The sequence below is a fragment of the Fundulus heteroclitus genome, chromosome 21, assembly GCF_011125445.2.
Source record: "Fundulus heteroclitus isolate FHET01 chromosome 21, MU-UCD_Fhet_4.1, whole genome shotgun sequence".
NCBI lineage: Eukaryota > Metazoa > Chordata > Actinopteri > Cyprinodontiformes > Fundulidae > Fundulus > Fundulus heteroclitus.
Genome location: NC_046381.1, coordinates 40,289,708 through 40,309,051, shown reverse-complemented (window position 1 = coordinate 40,309,051; position 19,344 = coordinate 40,289,708). Strand labels below are relative to the sequence as shown.

The 19,344-nt window shown below is 41.2% G+C and overlaps 2 protein-coding genes across 4 annotated transcripts; one reads left to right on the top strand and one right to left on the bottom strand.

Moving 5' to 3' along the window:
* Positions 1–345: 345 nt before the first annotated feature.
* On the top strand, positions 346–11,423 carry lrrc31 (leucine rich repeat containing 31). 3 transcript variants are annotated; one of them, XM_036124980.1, is made up of 12 exons: positions 346–437; positions 564–660; positions 2,654–2,836; positions 3,083–3,086; positions 3,132–3,283; positions 4,426–4,593; positions 5,965–6,129; positions 6,220–6,402; positions 6,484–6,651; positions 6,728–6,892; positions 8,397–8,552; positions 11,036–11,423. In XM_036124980.1, the coding sequence occupies exons 2-12, from the start codon at positions 648–650 to the stop codon at positions 11,374–11,376; spliced, it is 1,698 nt and encodes a 565-aa protein (XP_035980873.1). In that variant the 5' UTR covers positions 346–437; positions 564–647; the 3' UTR covers positions 11,377–11,423. The 3 variants fall into 3 exon arrangements, with proteins under 3 accessions (XP_035980873.1, XP_035980875.1, XP_035980874.1); XM_036124982.1 differs by lacking the exon at positions 3,083–3,086 and having other exon boundaries at positions 3,140–3,283; XM_036124981.1 differs by having other exon boundaries at positions 382–660.
* Positions 11,424–11,607: 184 nt separating this feature from the next.
* On the bottom strand, positions 11,608–18,550 carry lrrc34 (leucine rich repeat containing 34). The gene is made up of 10 exons (XM_021309849.2): positions 18,411–18,550; positions 17,472–17,572; positions 17,329–17,393; positions 17,159–17,245; positions 14,375–14,503; positions 14,193–14,288; positions 13,966–14,120; positions 13,603–13,758; positions 12,994–13,120; positions 11,608–11,881 (listed from the first exon to the last, which is right to left on the bottom strand). The coding sequence occupies exons 1-10, from the start codon at positions 18,515–18,517 to the stop codon at positions 11,678–11,680; spliced, it is 1,227 nt and encodes a 408-aa protein (XP_021165524.2). The 5' UTR covers positions 18,518–18,550; the 3' UTR covers positions 11,608–11,677.
* Between the last annotated feature and the right edge of the window lie 794 nt (positions 18,551–19,344).

Sequence of the window (19,344 nt, the reverse complement as noted above, 5' to 3'; positions counted from 1 at the left end):
CATATATAAACTATTAATTGGTGTCTTTTATTGAATTGAAACGCATTTTCTCCCCATTCTTAAGGTTTTTATTTGGCTGCTTTTTCACTGACTTTCGGTCATTTCAGTAGTCCTGTTCACAATTAAAATCAGCTTTAAAGACCTGTTTCCCATTCAGAAAGTAATCATAGAGCCTGTATATTTACTTTATAGATTATAATAATTTACATCATGTTATCTGTGGTTAGCTAATAAATGTTTAATTGTTCGGTTTCTCATCTTTCGGCTTTTTCGTAACTCAGTTTTTTCACGAAACGGCTCGTCGACCAGCGCAGTCAGTGGACCCATGTAAACATTTACAGAAGGTGTGGCCTCACTTCCGGGATGAGCCCACCTGACGAGCACGAGACGTGACGTCGCGCAGGTGACAGGTGTGCCGCCGCCAGCGACAAGAAGAGGTGATTTTAGAGGCGTTTAAATGTCGCTGGAGGGTCCTTCATAGAAACTGACTCAAATGGAAACGATGCAACTGCTTTATTTCAGCGGATTTTATATTTTTGGGTCATTTTTATTTTACCCTGCAGAGTCCGAACCGAACCGAGGCCAGCAGCTGCAGCTCCGACCGGGAATTAAATCCACATTTTTAACATATTCTGGTTCAGCCTGACATGGAGTCTGCAGGTAAACCAAGTTATGTCAAATCTTTCTGCGTTTTCTTCTTTATCATAAACCAAAAAAATCCAGTTTCATCTGTGATTTAGCTGAAAATATAACTTTAGATTTGTTGCTAAAATGTAATTGATCCCTCGAATTAACTAGTTTAATCAATTAAACGTACGTAATCAACATGGGAGGTAAATCACAGAGAAGCATGTTGGAAGGTAGTTTCTTTCTAAAATCTGATAAAAACATAAAAGTTACACATAGTTTTTCATTTCACCGGGGAGTAAAAGTATCAGATTCTGATTAAAGCCAGAAACATACAGGTGAGCACTGACCTGTATGTTGCCAGGTATGCAGACACCTTTGATTTGGGTTCACCTTCAGCTTTCAAGGCTACTGCTTGTCCCCTCCACATTGATTTTAATTCAGTTCAATTAAATTTTATTTAGCACCAATTCATGAAACATGTCATCTCAAGGCACTTTACAAAGTCAAATTCAATCATATTATACAGATTGGTCAAAAATGTCCTATATAAGGGAACCAGTTGGTTGCATCAAGTCTCTCCAAGCAGCATTCACTCCTCCTGAAAGAGCGTAGAGCCACAGTGGACAGTCGTCTGCATTGTTGATGGCTTTGCAGCAATCCCTCATACTGAGCATGCATGAAGCGACAGTGGAGAGGAAAACTCCCCTTTAACAGGGAGGAGAACCTCCAGCAGAACCAGAACCAGGCTCAGTGTGAACGCTCATCTGCCTCCACCCACTGGGGCTTAGAGAAAACAGAGCAGAGACACAGAAAGCTCAGAAGCTCACATTGACCCAGGAGTACTTTCTATGTTAGAGAAGACAGAGCAGAGACACAGAAAGCACAGAAGCTCACATTGACCCAGGAGTACTTTCTATGTTAGAGAAGACAGAGCAGAGACACAGAAAGCTCAGAAGCTCACATTGACCCAGGAGTACTTTCTATGTTAGAGAAGACAGAGCAGAGACACAGAAAGCACAGAAGCTCACATTGACCCAGGAGTACTTTCTATGTTAGAGAAGACAGAGCAGAGACACAGAAAGCACAGAAGCTCACATTGACCCAGGAGTACTTTCTATGGTAGAGAAGACAGAGCAGAGACACAGAAAGCACAGAAGCTCACATTGACCCAGGAGTACTTTCTATGTTAGAGAAGACAGAGCAGAGACACAGAAAGCACAGAAGCTCACATTGACCCAGGAGTACTTTCTATGTTAGAGAAGACAGAGCAGAGACACAGAAAGCACAGAAGCTCACATTGACCCAGGAGTACTTTCTATGTTAGAGAAGACAGAGCAGAGACACAGAAAGCTCAGAAGCTCACATTGACCCAGGAGTACTTTCTATGTTAGAGAAGACAGAGCAGAGACACAGAAAGCACAGAAGCTCACATTGACACAGGAGTACTTTCTATGTTAGAGAAGACAGAGCAGAGACACAGAAAGCACAGAAGCTCACATTGACCCAGGAGTACTTTCTATGTTAGGGAAGACAGAGCAGAGACACAATAAGAGAGACCAGCTGGACCCCATCATGGTTCTCCTCTGGTATCTTCTGGGTCTTTGGGACCCTATAAGAACTGTTCACGAAGGACAAAAGTTCTCCCCCAAAGGTTTTAGGCGCACGTCTCCATTTATTGTCCCATCAAACTTCTCCTGTTTTAGCCAATAAAAACAGCCCACAGCATAATGGTTCCACTGCCGTGCCTGACTGTAGGGATAGGGGGGCTTTTACTCCTTTTCTGAATCCTTTAAATGTTTATTGTTCAGCTCGGGCCTGATGCAGCGAGGCCTGACAGATCTCAGCACATCACAGCGAAGGGTGAAGTCCATGTAATTATCTGACTGGTGCCTCACCGTTATCATGGATGGAGCTGCATTTTTAACCAAGTTTAACTTTTCATGGAGGTTTAACAAAACCAGCAGTGGTATTTCCCCACGTGTGCTTCTCTTGATTTAATATCAATAACGAAACGTTTGCTCAGACGGGCAGAGAGGACGGGACGGAGGCAGCCAGAGACGTTCCCCGCTGGACGTCATCATGAGTCAGATCCGCAGGAAACGCTCGGCCTCAGACAGGAAGCCCCTGGGACGCTTCCTGTCACGAACCTCGGACCGGACAGGGATCCCTGAGGACGCAGAGTCCGAGAACAAAGGACGCAGCCCAGGTCAGCATTTCTGTTTGTTTTGGTCTGGAGAAGATTTAATGCGGAGGCCTCATTCTGCTTGGACAAATAATGCTGAGATGCCTTTTAAAATAAACTCACAGTGATGGCATGGTGACTGTAATTTGAAAATATTAGCTTTAAGATGTTAGGAGAGACAAAACATTGGGGGAAAACAAGTAATTTATCTACAGAGAGATTATAACGCATAAAACAATGTAAACATTACAATTATTTTTCAAGAAACAGCCTCATCTAGAGAGTTCAGGAAGGTGAAGGAAATGTCAGGTGTTTGATGCTTTTCAGGTGTTTCAGCCTCGGTGGAGAGCGAGAGCGATGCCGGCTGGGGGAGGCTGCGTGTTTTCCTGCAGAAGCTGGGCAAGAAGGCGGACAGCAGGAGTCTCAGCGTTGCTCACTGCGACCTGACGGCTACAGACCTGCTGGAGCTCGGTATTAGCTGATTTACTGCTGCCGTTATTATATTCCCTTAAAGGTAGAAAAATATCTTTTTATGAATCCTTCACAAAGGGAAACGAGTGAGTGATTATATTACTACAATCTTTTCCTTAAAGCTGATTCTGTGTGACATCATCTCATTATGTCAATTTTAGTTTGTGCCTAATCTTGATATAAAGGAATACTGTTTTTTTTTTTTTTTAGGTGTGGTTATACAGATTATTTTGAGCTGTCAGTATCTTATCTGAAGTAGAAAAGTGTCACAGTGGTTTTCAGTTTAGAGAATAATTGGAGGAATTCTTATATTCCCTTGTATGTAGCTAAGTGTAGATTAAATGCTCAATTTGATTTACCACACAAGAAGAAACTTGGATTTGAGAATTACATGACAGGATTTAGTGTATTCAGGTTGTAAATTAGTTAAACACCTGGATTTGCTAATTGATATAGTGCTAACTAATAGTAGACACACTCCATCTTGAAACTATAAACATGTTTACAAATAAAGATTGTACAGTTTTATGTGCACAACTTGTTTAATGAGATACCATCAATCAGAGCAACTTAAATTAAGTTTATACCTACAATGTCACAATGTTTTATGTGTGTCAGCCATATTGAATATAGATTTCAAAAAGTCTTCTTGTATTTCCGTCTAGGACCTAAGAAAATCTAAATTCTGACCGCAAATTATACAGCAAAAGCTCACAGCTAGTTAAGCTATCATTTACGCAAGCTAATGAACACTAAAGTTAGCATGTGTGTATGCTAACAGTTGCTAAAAGTTGAAGCTTCTTAACCTAATTGTTACTAAAGATAGAAGCTACTCAAGCTATCATTTACATCTAATCACAATAACACTAACAGCTACTCAAACTAGCAGTTAAACTTAGTAGTATCTAAGCTAGCAGTTAGTTACATAAGCTAGGCGCTATTTAAGCTAAAACTATGTAGAAGAGGGACCGTTCAAAGTGAATTTGCTTATTTCACATTGCTGCAGTAATAGCATGTTATGCTAACGTCTCTGTTATCTATGCAGGGAAGTTTAAAATCTACGAAGACATTAAGTAAAGGAGAATTTCAGCTCATTGTTGTTTTAAATGAATGCCACACTGACGGACGATCCTCGTCTTTAGGATCGTTGCTCCGGTTCCTCCCTCAGCTGGAGGAGATGGACGTCTCATGGAATGAGCTGATTGGTGGAAGTCTGATGACGCTGACCTCTCACCTCCAACATGTGAGTGGGATCAGGACGCTGAAGCTCTGCAGCTGTCGGCTGAACGCAGACGACGTCGCTGCTCTGGGTGAGACTTCAGCAGAACAACCATGTCTGTCCCGAGGCACGCTGTTACCAGTTTAGTGTTTAATTCCCAAACGTTTGTCCAGATCTCAACCAAACCCTGAATGTCCAGCCTCTGTAACTAAAACTGCCATGACTTTGGCCAACTAGTGACACTTTGTTAAAAAGAGACACAATGCACTCAATAAAGTTTGAGTGTAAAGTTCAATATTTTTCCAATATGCTGTAGGCAAAAAAGCAAAAAAAAAAAAAAAAAAGTATATAATGCAGAATTTAAAAAATAAGCCTGTCATCTCAAGGCTCTTTCCAAAGTCAGACTCCATCAGATCCTCCAGGTTGGTGAGAAAGTTTCCTCTCTAAGGAAACCCAGCAGGTTGCATCAAGTCTCTCCAAGCAGCATTCACTCCTCCTGAAAGAGCGTAGAGCCACAGTGGACAGTCGTCTGCATTGTTGATGGCTTTGCAGCAATCCCTCATACTGAGCATGCATGAAGCGACAGTGGAGAGGAAAACTCCCCTTTAACAGGGAGGAGAACCTCCAGCAGAACCAGAACCAGGCTCAGTGTGAACGCTCATCTGCCTCGACCCACTGGGGCTTAGAGAAGACAGAGCAGAGACACAGAAAGCACAGAAGCTCACATTGACCCAGGAGTACTTTCTATGTTAGAGAAGACAGAGCAGAGACACAGAAAGCTCAGAAGCTCACATTGACCCAGGAGTACTTTCTATGTTAGATGGTAATAGAGGATGATCTGCCTCCCCTGATGATGTCACAGCTAACAGAACGCCAGACCAGGTGTACCTTCTATGAAGAGAAAAGAGAGAGAACAAAAAGTTAAAAGCTGAAATAACAACAAACAATGCAGAATGGAGAGCAGTAGGAGAACTCAGCAGAGTATAGATACAGATAAAGGTTTACTTAGGGATGCGTGTCGATGTGAGACATATTGGTAAAGCAGAGCTGATTTAACAGCTGATGTTTATTTCTATCTTTCTGAAGCAGAGGTGTGGTGGTATTTTTCATATGTACAATATCGTTTATCGGCCATAACAGCAACATTAATATCTGATACTGATATAGGCCAAAATCCCTGCTTTCAGTTGCTTACTAAATATGTGCTAAATTATTTACTAAAAGCTTATAAATAAAGCTGGTGAAATTATCTTTTACTTGAAAAATTATTCATAAACCTCTAAAACTTTATTTTATGGCATGTTAAAACTAGGCATTGGCGTATTTTACTGGGATTTCTTCTGATCAGTGAACTCACGCTGTAAATGTGCAGTAGAAGGAAAATGATCTGAAAAGTGCGGCATGCTTTTGTGTTCAGCCTCCTTTTACTCTTTGACATAAATAAAGTTATTTTCTGGTGCAGCTGAAGCCGTCGGTTCCGCTCCACTTCTGGAGGTCCTCGACTTATCCTGGAACAGCGGCGTGGGTGGCGGCGCTTTGCAAAGCCTGCTGGGTAAACTTCCCCCGTCACTGCGGGAGCTCCACCTGGTGGCGTGCCAGCTGACTGCGGCGGACGCTGCAGCTCTGGGTAATTCTGTGGCGTTGTGGTTCCACTGATTCTTGTCGCCGCTCTCTGTTTGTGGGGTTAACGCCGCCGTGTGTGACGTTTCTCCTTCAGGAGGATCGGCGGCTCTTCTGCCGGGACTCCGCCTGCTGGACGTCTCCTGCAACCCTCGCCTCGCACAGGAAGCGGGAGCCGGCGGCTTCAGAGAGCTGGCGGCCGCCCTGAGCCACGCCGCCGCCCTGAGCGCCCTGCGGCTGCAGGGCTGCGGGCTGGACGGCGCCTGCCTCCACGCTCTGGGTGGGAGGAGCACGGATCCACACCTGTGCTGCCATGAAGGAGTTTTCTCCTTTAACCTGTTCATGAATGATGTCCCTGCAGGTACTTCCCTCCGCTGCCTCCCCTCCGTCCGGGAGCTGGACCTGTCCTGTAACAGGGGTCTGGCTGGAGGCCTGAGCCGGCTCACCTGTCACCTGCCTCACCTCACGCACCTGGAGAGCCTCGACCTTCACCTGTGCTGCCTGTCCCAGGCGGACCTGGAGGCTTTAGGTGAGTGACGGCGGCACCGAGCGCCCGGCAGACACCTGCAGGCGTCACGTCTCCTGTCCTCTCCTGTCCTCTCCAGTCCAGGTGCTGCCCTCTCTGACGGCGCTGACCGAGCTCGACGTTTCGTCCAATAAGGACGCGGGAGGCGCGGTGCACCTGCTGGTGGCCTCGCTGCCGCCGGCCCGCGTCAGGAGGCTGCCGCTCAGCAGCTGCCGGCTGAACGAGGAGTCCTTCAGAGCCCTGGGTAAAAAACAGATCTTTAGACTTAAAACAGCTCTTCGCTTTGTTTGAAAAAGTATGCTGCACCTCTTCCAGGAAAGGTGTGTCCGTCCCCACAGGTCATGTGACTCTTAGACTGCGTCCAGGTGGACTTTATTTAAATTATTATGGGACCTTTTGAAGGTAATTTGGTGCACCTGAACTATTTAGGGGCTCCATAGTTCTCATTTCACATCACTTAGACTTTTATTTAGCATATCTGTCTCATAGAATAAGGTGAAAAACATTTAAATTACAGAATTAAACACGATGGTTAAAAAGCCAGGGGTGGGGGGAGTGAATACTTTTGTAAGGCACAGTGCCTTTTTATTTGTATAAATAAAGAAGAAAAACCTCAGAGCAGCTAAACCTGCACACTTCTGCCGGCTACTTTTAACTGATGCAGCTGGAAATAAAACCCGCATAAAGAAACCTGCTGTTAGTTCACCTGACAGAGGCGGCCATGTTGGTCTCCTGTTCTCACCTTCTCAGCTCACAGGTTTCCTCCAGGATTTACGTCTGTGGACTGAGATGATAAAGGTTTTCTGTCTGATTTGGCCAAATATCCCGGATCAGACGCAGCTAAGACTCACTCCAGGTTTTTACCATCCTGGTACTACAGAGATCACGATGTCATGTGCTGCAAAAACAGATCTAAAATCAGTTAAAATCCTCTTGAAATTAGCGTATTTGTCCTTTATTTGAGCAGGTAAATAAAATAACCTGCCAATGGAATAAGATTGATCTTATTTTAGGGGTAAATACTCATTCTATTTGCAGATAATATCATTTACCTGCTCAAATCAAGGACAAATACACTCATTTCAAGAAAATTTTACTTATTTTTAGTTCTGTTTTTGCAGTGTGTTCTCTGCCGACGTTCTTGGAGAGTTTAGCTCTTTGAATCGTCCTGTTACTGAAAAGTGCTGAGTAAGCGTGCCTGGCCTAGAAGCTAAAAGAGGCCCGCAGCATCATGCAGCCTCCACCGTGCTCCACAGTGGCGTGTTTTCATTTATTTCTGCAGAAAAATCAAGTCAGACTTTATGAGAGAACAAATGAGATAATAACTATTTTATTTTGTAATTTAAGTTTACTGTCTGCAGTGTTGATGTAACGGCTCCTACTAACCACTATCAGCTAAAGCCGGGTCTTCCTCCTATCCTGTTTATCAGTTTTAATGTTTAACGTTATTCAGATTTATTCATTACTGCTCTGGATGTAAATGTGAGAACAGATCTTTCTTTAATATCAGAATCTCTTGTCTTTCCCATTTTGAAGAGGCATCAAAGCAGAAAGTCATAGATGATGAATTAAAAGCACAGACTAAAGAAATCAGAAATATGTAGAGTCTAAATAAAAAGATAACACCTTTATTTAACAGGTTTTTAGGCGTATTATTGGCATTTTTTGTCCCGTCGTGTTTTTTCCTCCTCCTCTGAGCGTAGCTGGAAGCTGGGTGGTTCCTAAATGTTCACCTGGTCGTCCCTCAGCCCTGGCGGCGCCGTACCTGCGCAGCGTGGACGTCTCCTGGTGTAAAGTGGTGGGCGGTCGCCTGTCGCTGCTGCTGGACGCCCTGCAGCCGTCCGTCGTCCTGGAGCTGCGGCTCAGCGGCTGCAGCCTCACCGCCGCCGACCTGCAGCACCTAGGTACCCGACGCAGTTACAGCATCGCCCTAATTTTTTTATTTCTGACGCACCCATGACCAAACATTCAGGTCTGATGTTTTATTTCAGACACACAGGGATACAGTCATGATAAACGACAATATAAGTCCTTTTAACATAACTAAATAAGTAAAAAGGTGTGTTGGCAGAAGCAATAAGCTTATAAAGGCCACCCTCTAAAACCTTTACTTGGACTTGAAAAGAAAAAAGATAAAGGGAAAAAGATGGCTACCTTTTTATAATACATACCAAAATATGATTTTAGGGGAAAGAAATTCTACAATAATAACATTTTGAAAGAAAGGAAATACAACCAATATCTTACTGCTATTAATTACATTCAGATGATTCATAATGTTTAATCACATTATTCTTAAATATGTCTTTAAACCTTATTAATGTTGTACCGTCTTTCAGCTCCAACAAAAGAAACATAAAGTTGTTTTACATTTGTTCCTGCTTTTGGTTTTCTGAACATTTTATTCCCTCTAAGATCATAAACTGACCCTGAACTCTGCAAAAACCGATGTAAAAATAAGTAAAATGATCTTAAAGTTAGTGTATTTGTCCTTGATTTGAGCAGGTAAATAATATTATCTGCCAATGGAATGAGTATTTTGACCCCTAAAATAAGATAATTAGACACCCTGCACTTGAAATAAGATGATGGAGATTAAATGTTCCTATTTTAAGTGTAAAATTCTCATTCCATTGCCAAATCGTCTTATTTACCTGCTCAAATCAAGGACAAACACACTAATTTTAAGAACATTTAACTTATTTCTAGTTCAATTTTTGCAGTGAATGTGTGCTGGCAACAAATTATTCTTTACTTTGTACATGAATTTAGCAGTTTTAAAGTCAACCAAATCTTTAAATTTTAATGTTTTTAGATTAACAAAAAGTTGGTTTGTATAATCTGCTTTATTTATAATTCAAATAGCTCTCCTTTTGAACTATGGACAAAGGGTTTAAATTAGTTTTATAGGTGTTTCCCCACACTTCAGTACAGCTCATCAGGTAAGGAAAAACTAATAAACAGGTATTTTTAACAGGTATACAGTCATGATAAATGACAATATAAGTCCTTTTAACATAACTAAATAAGTAAAAAGGTGTGTTTGCAGAAGCAATAAGCTTATAAAGGCCACCCTCCAAAACCTTTACTTGGACTAGAAAAGAAAAAAGATAAAGGAAAAACGATGGCTACCTTTTATTATACATACCAAAATATAACTTTAGTGAAAAAAATATTCTACAATAACAACATTTTGAAAGAAAGGTAATACACCCGCTATCTTACTGCTATTAAATACATTCAGATGATTCATAATGTTTAATCACATTATTCTTAAATATGTCTTTAAACCTTATTAATGCTGTACAGTCTTTCAGCTCCAGCAAAAGAAACATAAAGTTGTTTTACATTTGTTCCTGCTTTTGGTTTTCTAAACATTTTATACCCTCTAAGATCATAAACAGACCCTGAATGTGTGCTGGCTACAAATTATTCTTTACTTTGTACATGAATTTAGCAGTTTTAGTCAACCAAATCTTTAAATTGTAATGCTTTTAGATTAACAAAAAGTTGGTTTGTATAATCTGCTTTATTTATAATTCAAATAGCTCTCTTTTGAACTATGAACAAAGGGTTTAAATTCGTTTTATAGGTATTTCCCCACTCAGTACAGAACATCAGGTAAGGAAAAACTAATGAACAGTACGAGATGTAATGTTTTTTTTATTTAAAATATCTATACATTTATATAACACCGCCAGTGTTTTAGACAACTTTGATCTGATAAAGTCAATATGTAGTTTCCAACTTAACTTATTTTCTATTGTTACCCCAACATCACTCACTCTTAGTTGTCTTTATTTTCAGTTTTGTGCTCATTAATATCAGAAATAGTGAATATTATAAATGTCCGTTTTCCCGCCTATAGCCGAGGCGTGAATTTAGCAGTTTTAGTCAACCAAAATCTTTAAATTTTAATGTTGGTTTGTGTAATCTGCTTTATTTACAATTCAAATAGCTCTCTTTTGAATTATGAACATTGGGTTTAAGTTAGTTTTATAGGCGTTTCCCCACACTTCAGTACAGCACATCAGGTAAGGCAAAACTAACAAAGAGATATAATGTTTTTTTTATTTAAAAGGTGTTTAAATTTATGCAACACCGCCAGTGTTTTTTTTTAGACAACTTTGATCTGATATATATTTATGATAAATCAATAGTGAAATCATCTTATTTACCTGCTCAAATCAGGGACAAATGCACTAGTTTTAAGAACATTTTACTTATTTTAAGTTCCGTTTTTGCAGTGCAATATGTGGTTTCCAACTTAACTTATTTTCTATTGTTACCCCAACATCACTCACTCTTTGATGTCTTTATCTTCAGTTTTGTGCTCATTAACAGCAGGATTAGTGAATATTATAAATGTCCGTTTTCCCGCCTACAGCTGATGCGTGCAGACTGGGCCGGTTCTCCGCCCTGCGGGTTCTGGATCTGTCCTATAACGGCCCGGTGGGCGACGCCGGCTGGTCGGCGCTGTTTGCAGCCGGAGGCCTGGGCTCTCTGGAGGAGGCGGACGTCAGCCTCCGACCTTTGACCTCCGCTCCCTGCTCGGCCTGGCTGCCGGCGCTGCTCGGTGCGCTGCCCCGGATGCCGGCGCTGACCCGGCTGGCGATGCGGCGCTGGACGGCGGGCGAGCAGGAAGGGAAGCAGCTGCAGCACGGCGTGAAGAACCGGAAGATCCGGCTGGAGTGGGACCCGGAGGTCAGCGACGATTTAAACCGATGAGAAACTAAAATATGTGAAATATAAAGAGATTCCTCTCATGCCTGGAAGGTCGAAATCATTCATTTATGTTTAATTATTATTGCCAGTTACACAATTTATTGTTTTTTTTTAAACATTTCAGCCTCTGATGCACAAAGTGACGTTAGCGCTGTTGTTCCAATATCTGCAAAAAGAAAAGTTAATTCAGCCAAACCAGGAGGAAAAGACGCTGAACTAATCTGTTCAAATGTGATTTTATTAATTTCTTCATGTCTGGATGCAACATTTGCACCTTTGGAGTAAATAATTTCACTGCGTTTGGTCATGATGAACAATCTGGACGCGGATCCGGCTCGTCTGGAGCGGCGGCGTCGTCAGAGTCCTGGCCGTCGCCGTCTGCGCTGTAAACGTGTTTCCTCAGACTCTGCCAGACCTCGGCGAGGAAGACGTGACCGTCCACCTGGTACGGCCGGACGTCGGTGTGCTGGGGCGACAGACGGCCGCTGGAGATCAGCTCCCTGAAGGCCTGAGAGACGTTAGCATGGACAGAATAAATAAATGAACTGAAAACATTTCTATACAGTAATTTAGTTTTTAACTCCATCCAACCAAGCCTGAATTATTCCTGCTTCCACCTTAACTCAACACGCTCAGCGTTAGACCACAGCTTCTCCTTCCATTGATCAGAAAAAGCTTCTGACGCCACTAAACGGTTCAGTTTTTATTGGTTCTGGCCGCTGATGATGGAGGTAGATGTAAAAGTCGGGCGTTCCTCAGGGTTGTGTGTTCAGACCGGTTCAGTTCTCTGTTAATAACCATCATTAGCCACTTTAAAGTGTAACTTTATGCTGATGACGCAGGTTTGTTATTCTTCAGCAGACTCTAATAACTTAGTAAAATCTGTAATTATGTAGAAATCATTTCACTTCACAGCACTTTGAGAGGGAAACGCCACAAATATCTGGTTAATGGGAAAACTGGCTTTTTAAACCCACACTGATTATTTTCTGTCTTAAGACAAAAGATTTGGTTTCTCCTCAGATAATCAAGTCCAGCTTTTCCTTTTTCACTAAACATAATAGCTGCAGCTTCCCTTAAATGTCATTTACAGCCTGCTTTTTCTCTGCTTTAAGATTTTTCACTGAATAAACGTCTATGTAACGCCTCAGTGCGTTTTATAATAAAAACTGGCCTTCCTGCTCTTTCTGTCGGACACATTTAGCTGTTTACCAATGAGGCTGTTTTATAGTATCTAATTCACCTGTTTTATTAAAACGTTAAACTATTATACTGCATCTCATCGTTAGATAACTTTGTGTTTATACATTAGAAAAGTGTTGAACATTTGAAGAACCGCCTTCTGTAAACCAGCACCACACCGTTATAATGTGATGCGTCTTAAGTTAAAGTCTTTCAATCCTTTGCTTTGATTTCAGGTTTTAATTTAATACTAATTGTACTGAATTAAAGTGTCTTCTCCATCCTTGTTTTTTGGGTTTAAGCTGATTTATTTGATTTAACGACACTCTGTCCATCTCAGTTAAATTCGAGGGTCTCTGTCTTTCTCTCTGTGGGTTTCCTGAGATTGACGTAAATAAATAAAAAAGGAAGGTTGTTTCTGTATAAGCGAGGCGTTACCAGGCAGGCCGGCTCCTCCGGGTGGTTTCCCCAGATGTAGACGTGCGTCAGAGTCGGGTTGTTGACCAGAGCCTGAGCCACAGACAGCAGACCCTTCGTCCTGATGTTGTTTCTGCAGACGGACAACCTGGAAAACACAGATTCATCACTTTGAGACCCTCTGGTAGCTGTCAGGGTGAGAAAAACAATATTTAGAGGGGTGGGAATACTTCTGTAGAGGCCAAAACAGCAGCCAGCTCCTCCATGTGAGAAAGTATCCAGAGACGGGCTGATTGGCGCCTCAACAAGGCCAATCAGCCTTGTAATTGAAGCTTAAACCTCGGAGCTTTTCTACCAATCATAGTTTAGTTCCCGTCATCATGTGAAATCTGGAAAGACTGCGGCTGGAGGGTCCTCCTGTACTCCCAGTTTATTCACTGGTTCACATAAACGAGCTTTAATCGACTCAACACGGCTCCTCAGAGGAACAGAAACGGGTTCATTGCCTTGTTGAGAGAACTTAAGTCCATTTGACCCAGAAGACTTTTCCAAAACTCGTTTCCTCATAATTAGAGAAGAAAAGTCTCGTTATTTTTAAAAAAGCTCGGGTTTGGACGCGTCTGGACTCACTCTGTCAGGACGCAGCCGGGCCAGGAGAGGGCGCCGCTCAGGTGCTCGGCTCCAACGTCCTCGATCCGATTGGCGGACAGGTCCAGGACCTGGAGGGACGTGTTGTGTCTCAGGACGCCGGCGAGATGCTGAGCGCCGTCGTGGGTCACATGGTTGCTGCGTGGACAAGAGACGGGTCCAGAATCGTCCTCCAGCTCTAATTTCACACCAGGAAACCAGACGGTTGCTCTTAAAGCGGACCCTGATCAGCAGCTCCCTTCATGGAGGTCCTGCTGTGGCAGCAAACCAGAACAATCGTTCCAGAACCCTCAGGAAGTGGAGAACTGCTGATCCAGGACCGGGTCGGGCTGGTCCGGTACCTACCAGCGCAGGTCCAGGTACCGCAGGCTGCGGTTCTGCTTTAGGCCCTCGGCCAGCCTCTCCACGCCGGTGTCCGTTAGGCCCATCTTCCCCAGATGGAGCTCCGCCAGGCGGCCGTTCACCCCAAACATCTCAGAGAAGTGCACGGCCCACTCCTCCTGAGAGAGAGGGGCTGGATCAGAACCGGGTCAGAACCAGAACCTGCTGTGTTCTGCCCGGGGAGTTTCTACCTGGAGGCTGAAGAGCAGCGGGCGGCTCAGGTCCACGGAGCGAAGCACCGGGTTGTGTTTCAGAGCGATGGCGAGGGCGATCACAGCGGGAGTCTCCTGCAGGGACGGAGGGAGGGTCAGAGGAAGCCCGGCCGGCGGTACCGGACGGACCGGTACCGGTACCGGGCGGCGTCTGAGGTTACCAGGTCACAGTCGGCCAGCTGCAGCTCCTGCAGGGTCCGGTTCACCTGCAGCATCTGGGCCAGGCGCATGGCTCCTGCGTTTCCCAGCTTGTTGCCCGACAGCCTGAGGGAGAGCAGGGTGTTGTTGCCCTGCATGTAGACGCCAGATTCACATTTACATTATATTTTAACAAATTAACCTTTACATTATCTTTTAACAGATTCACCTTTAAATTACATTTTAACAGATTCACCTTTACATTATATTTTAACAGATTCACGTTTAAATTACATTTTAACAGATTCACCTTTACATTATATTTTAACAGATTCACGTTTAAATTACATTTTAACAGATTCATCTTTACATTACATTTTAACAGGTTAACCTTTAAATTACATTTTAACAAATTAACCTTTACATTACATTTTAACAGATTCACCTTTAAATTACATTTTAACAGATTCACCTTTAAATTACATTTTAACAAATTAACCTTTACATTATATTTTAACAGATTCACGTTTAAATTACATTTTAACTGATTCACCTTTACATTACTTTTTAACAGATTCACCTTTAAATTACATTTTAACAAATTAACCTTTACATTATATTTTAACAGATTCACGTTTAAATTACATTTTAACAGATTCACCTTTAAATTACTTTTTAACAGATTCACCTTTAAATTACATTTTAACAGATTCACCTTTAAATTACATTTTAACAGGTTAACCTTTAAATTACATTTTAACAGATTCACCTTTAAATTACATTTTAACAGATTCACCTTTAAATTACTTTTTAACAGGTTAACCTTTAAATTACATTTTAACAGATTCACCTTTAAATTACATTTTAACAGATTCACCTTTAAATTACTTTTTAACAGATTCGCCTTTAAATTACATTTTAACAGATTCACCTTTAAATTACATTTTAACAGATTCACCTTTAAATTACTTTTTAAGAGATTCACCTTTAAAGTACTTTTTAACAGATTCGCCTTTAAATTACATTTTAACAGATTCACCTTTAAATTACATTTTAACAGGTTAACCTTTAAATTACATTTTAACAGATTCACCTTTAAATTACATTTTAACAGATTCACCTTTAAATTACATTTTAACAGATTCACCTTTAAATTACTTTTTAACAGATTCACTTTTAAATTACATTTTAACAGATTCACCTTTAAATTACATTTTAACAGATTCACATGTTCCATTGTTAGGCTGCTAATGACCTTAATAACCCCCCATTGCGAAGGGGTGGACTAGTTTCGGTTTAATTTGCATGTTATCTAAGCCATAATAAGGCCTTTTAGAGCAATAATATAAAGCTTGGAACTCCTCATTACTCCAGAAAGCTTTCTGGATGGGAAGCGAATCGTCTTCAAACTTCAAAAGAAAGTCCAGTTGTTTTGTTTTTTTAATTTATTTTGGAAGGGTCATGACCTGGATGAATGAGAATCTTCACCAGCATAAGGAGAGATACAAGGAAGGGAGGATATAAAACAACTGAGGGATGAAAGGAAAAAGCTAATGTATAAATGAATGATGGAAGGTGGGATGATCAGGATGTAATAAAGACAAATCCAGGTTTATAAGAAACGAAGAACACATCTGAACACATTTTTTCTCACACTAATGTAGACCTGGAAACCCCTGACATGAAGCTCCAGGCGTTTCCAGGCTGTGTAGATTTACATCATTAATCACCACAGATGGGATGCTAATGTATGGCGTGAATACTGACCCATTATTGTTGCAAAGAACACGTTTTGTAAATGGAAATAAAAAAAGAAATGCAATTCAGAAATTACACTTTGAAAAACTTCTTAATCCAAAAACGTTTTTTTAGAGTAACTTTGCTGTATTCTCTAATTTCATTTTTTCAAAAAACATAATTTTTAACTTTTTTCATATTTTCTTTTTTTGATTTCTTCTCTTCATTGAAGGTACACCTGGTCTGATGTTCTGTTAGCTGTGACATCATCAGGGGAGGCAGATCATCCTCTTACCATCTAACATAGAAAGTACTCCTGGGTCAATGTGAGCTTCTGTGTTTTCTGTGTCTCTGCTCTGTCTTCTCTAACATAGAAAGTACTCCTGGGTCAATGTGAGCTTCTGTGCTTTCTGTGTCTCTGCTCTGTCTTCTCTAACATAGAAAGTACTCCTGGGTCAATGTGAGCTTCTGAGCTTTCTGTGTCTCTGCTCTGTCTTCTCTAACATAGAAAGTACTCCTGGGTCAATGTGAGCTTCTGTGCTTTCTGTGTCTCTGCTCTGTCTTCTCTAACATAGAAAGTACTCCTGGGTCAATGTGAGCTTCTGAGCTTTCTGTGTCTCTGCTCTGTCTTCTCTAACATAGAAAGTACTCCTGGGTCAATGTGAGCTTCTGTGCTTTCTGTGTCTCTGCTCTGTCTTCTCTAAGCCCCAGTGGGTGGAGGCAGATGAGCGTTCACACTGAGCCTGGTTCTGGTTCTGCTGGAGGTTCTCCTCCCTGTTAAAGGGGAGTTTTCCTCTCCACTGTCGCTTCATGCATGCTCAGTATGAGGGATTGCTGCAAAGCCATCAACAATGCAGACGACTGTCCACTGTGGCTCTACGCTCTTTCAGGAGGAGTGAATGCTGCTTGGAGAGACTTGATGCAACCTGCTGGGTTTCCTTAGAGAGGAAACTTTCTCACCAACCTGGAGGATCTGATGGAAGCTGACTTTGGAAAGAGCCTTGAGATGACATGTTTCATGAATTGGTGCTATAGAAATAAAATTGAATTGAATTGAGAGAGTCACAAACCTGCAGGCAGGCGGCCAGGACTTCAGCTCCATCAGCCAGGATGTCGTTAAATGTGAGGTCCAGAGAGCGCAGAGGCGAGTCCTCCACCTGCTCAGCAGCATCAATAACAGCCCAGGTGATCCAAAAGACCCAGAACCTGCTCCTCTACATGAACAGTTCATTTAGTTTACCTCTAACAGCTCCTCCAGGTGTCCAACTCCTCCATCGGTTATATTATTATACCTCAAATCCAGACCTGTTCACATATAAACTGTTAACAAAAAAAAAAAAAAAACCTGACTTCAGGTTCTGTTGATCCAATCCTGCAGCTCACCTGTAACGGTCCGATTGTCCTGGAGGCATTTAGACAAAGCAGAGACGTCGTCGTCACAAAGTTTCTGCTCGCTGCTACCTGCAAGTTTCAAGGTGAAGCTCCTGCAAGAATGAAGCCGTTTAAATAAGTTTTCCCTCATTTTTCCTCATAAAAGCTTTTTACCAACGTTTATTTCTCCCCTCTGTCTGGAGCTTACAGAACATTTTTAATCCCTCAAAGGGATATTGCTCCTAACATACACACATTTAACTTTTATTCAGAGTTTAAAATAAAATAACCATTTTAAGATTTGTCAATCATACAAAATCATTAATATTGATTAAACTATTTAACCAAATAATCAGAAAAAAAATCTACCCTAGAAATATATCACCAAGTGTAAGCTACAGTAAGGACGGAAGGAAGGATTCAGGACAGGTAGGAAAGAAGGACAAAATGTAGGACACAAGAGAGCAAAGAAGGGCGCAAGGTAGGACGGAAGGAAACGAGGACAGGGAAGCAAACTGAAAATGTTCAACTTTTTGTGACAAATGTCATCATTTAATTGATGTATTTATGTTGTGAAGTATTTAATGTATTTGTTAAATTTCAATTAAAATTAAAATCTATAAACAAGGGTCAGACTCAAGGAGGATAGGACACTAGGGTGAAATGAATCAAGGAAACAAGGTAGGAAGTAAGGGAAAGGGACGCGGAAGCATAGAGCACAAGGAAGGAAGGACACAAGGAGGAAAGTAAGGATAGGATTAACATTAGGAATACAAGGTAGAATGGAAGGGAAGGAAGGAAGGAAGGAAGGAATCACAGAAAGAAATAAGGAGGGACTTCAGGAAGGAAGGACAGAAGGAAACAAACTGAGGTTTCTGTAGGTTCGGTTCTGATCAGTTTTTTACACAGACAAACAGAACCATCAGTTAAAACTTTCTGTCACAACCTCACCTGGTTGTTGAGCTTTTCTCCAGCTTCTCCAACACTAACGGGTTTATTTTCACCCCCTGCTGTCCACAGACGGCTCTGTAACGCTCAGAAACACTTTCAGCGGCCATTTCTGCGGGCTAGGGCACGCCGTTACCGTGGCAACAACGCCGGAGGGCTGCGTCACGCTCAGCGTCATCTGTGACGTAGTTCTGTTTTCCCGCCACAGAAAACTGAAAATGTTCAGCTTTTTGTGACAAACGTGATCATTTAATTGATGTATTTATGATATTAAGTATTTATGTATTTAATTTAATGTATTTATATCAAGTTAATATATTCAATTTAAAGTAATTGTTAATTTAATGTATGTCAATTACTGTATTTAATGTATTTATATTATTTAATGTATTTATGTTAATTTTATATATTTAATTATTTATGTTAATTTAATGTATTTGTGAATTTAATGTTTTTAACCTTTGTTGATAATTAATTTCCCTTTGGGATAAATAAAGTATTTTTGAATTGAATTGAAAATTAAAACGAAGGTTCTACTTTATTCAGTTAGTGTGTTTGTGGTCCAGTTCAGAAAAGCTGACACTAAGTTTTGCTGCCCACACAGCCACATCTGCAAATTATCTGTAAATTTCAATTAAAATTAAAATCTATAAACAAACGTCAGAGTTTGTAACTAATGAAAGGAGCAGATGAAATATTGACTTTGTTGCAGATTTTAATTTTGAACAAGCATGGGGCGACAGTGGAGAGAAACAACTGTTTTTTAACCAGATTCTTTTTCTAAATTAGCTAAAAATAAAAATTTTATTCAACCTTTTCTTCCTATGTTATGCCTCTGCAAAATAAAAAAAAAATTAAGGATATTTTTTACACATCTTTACTAGGAATGCCTGGTGTGTTGATATTTTTTAATCATTGGGTTCAGTGAAATAAATGT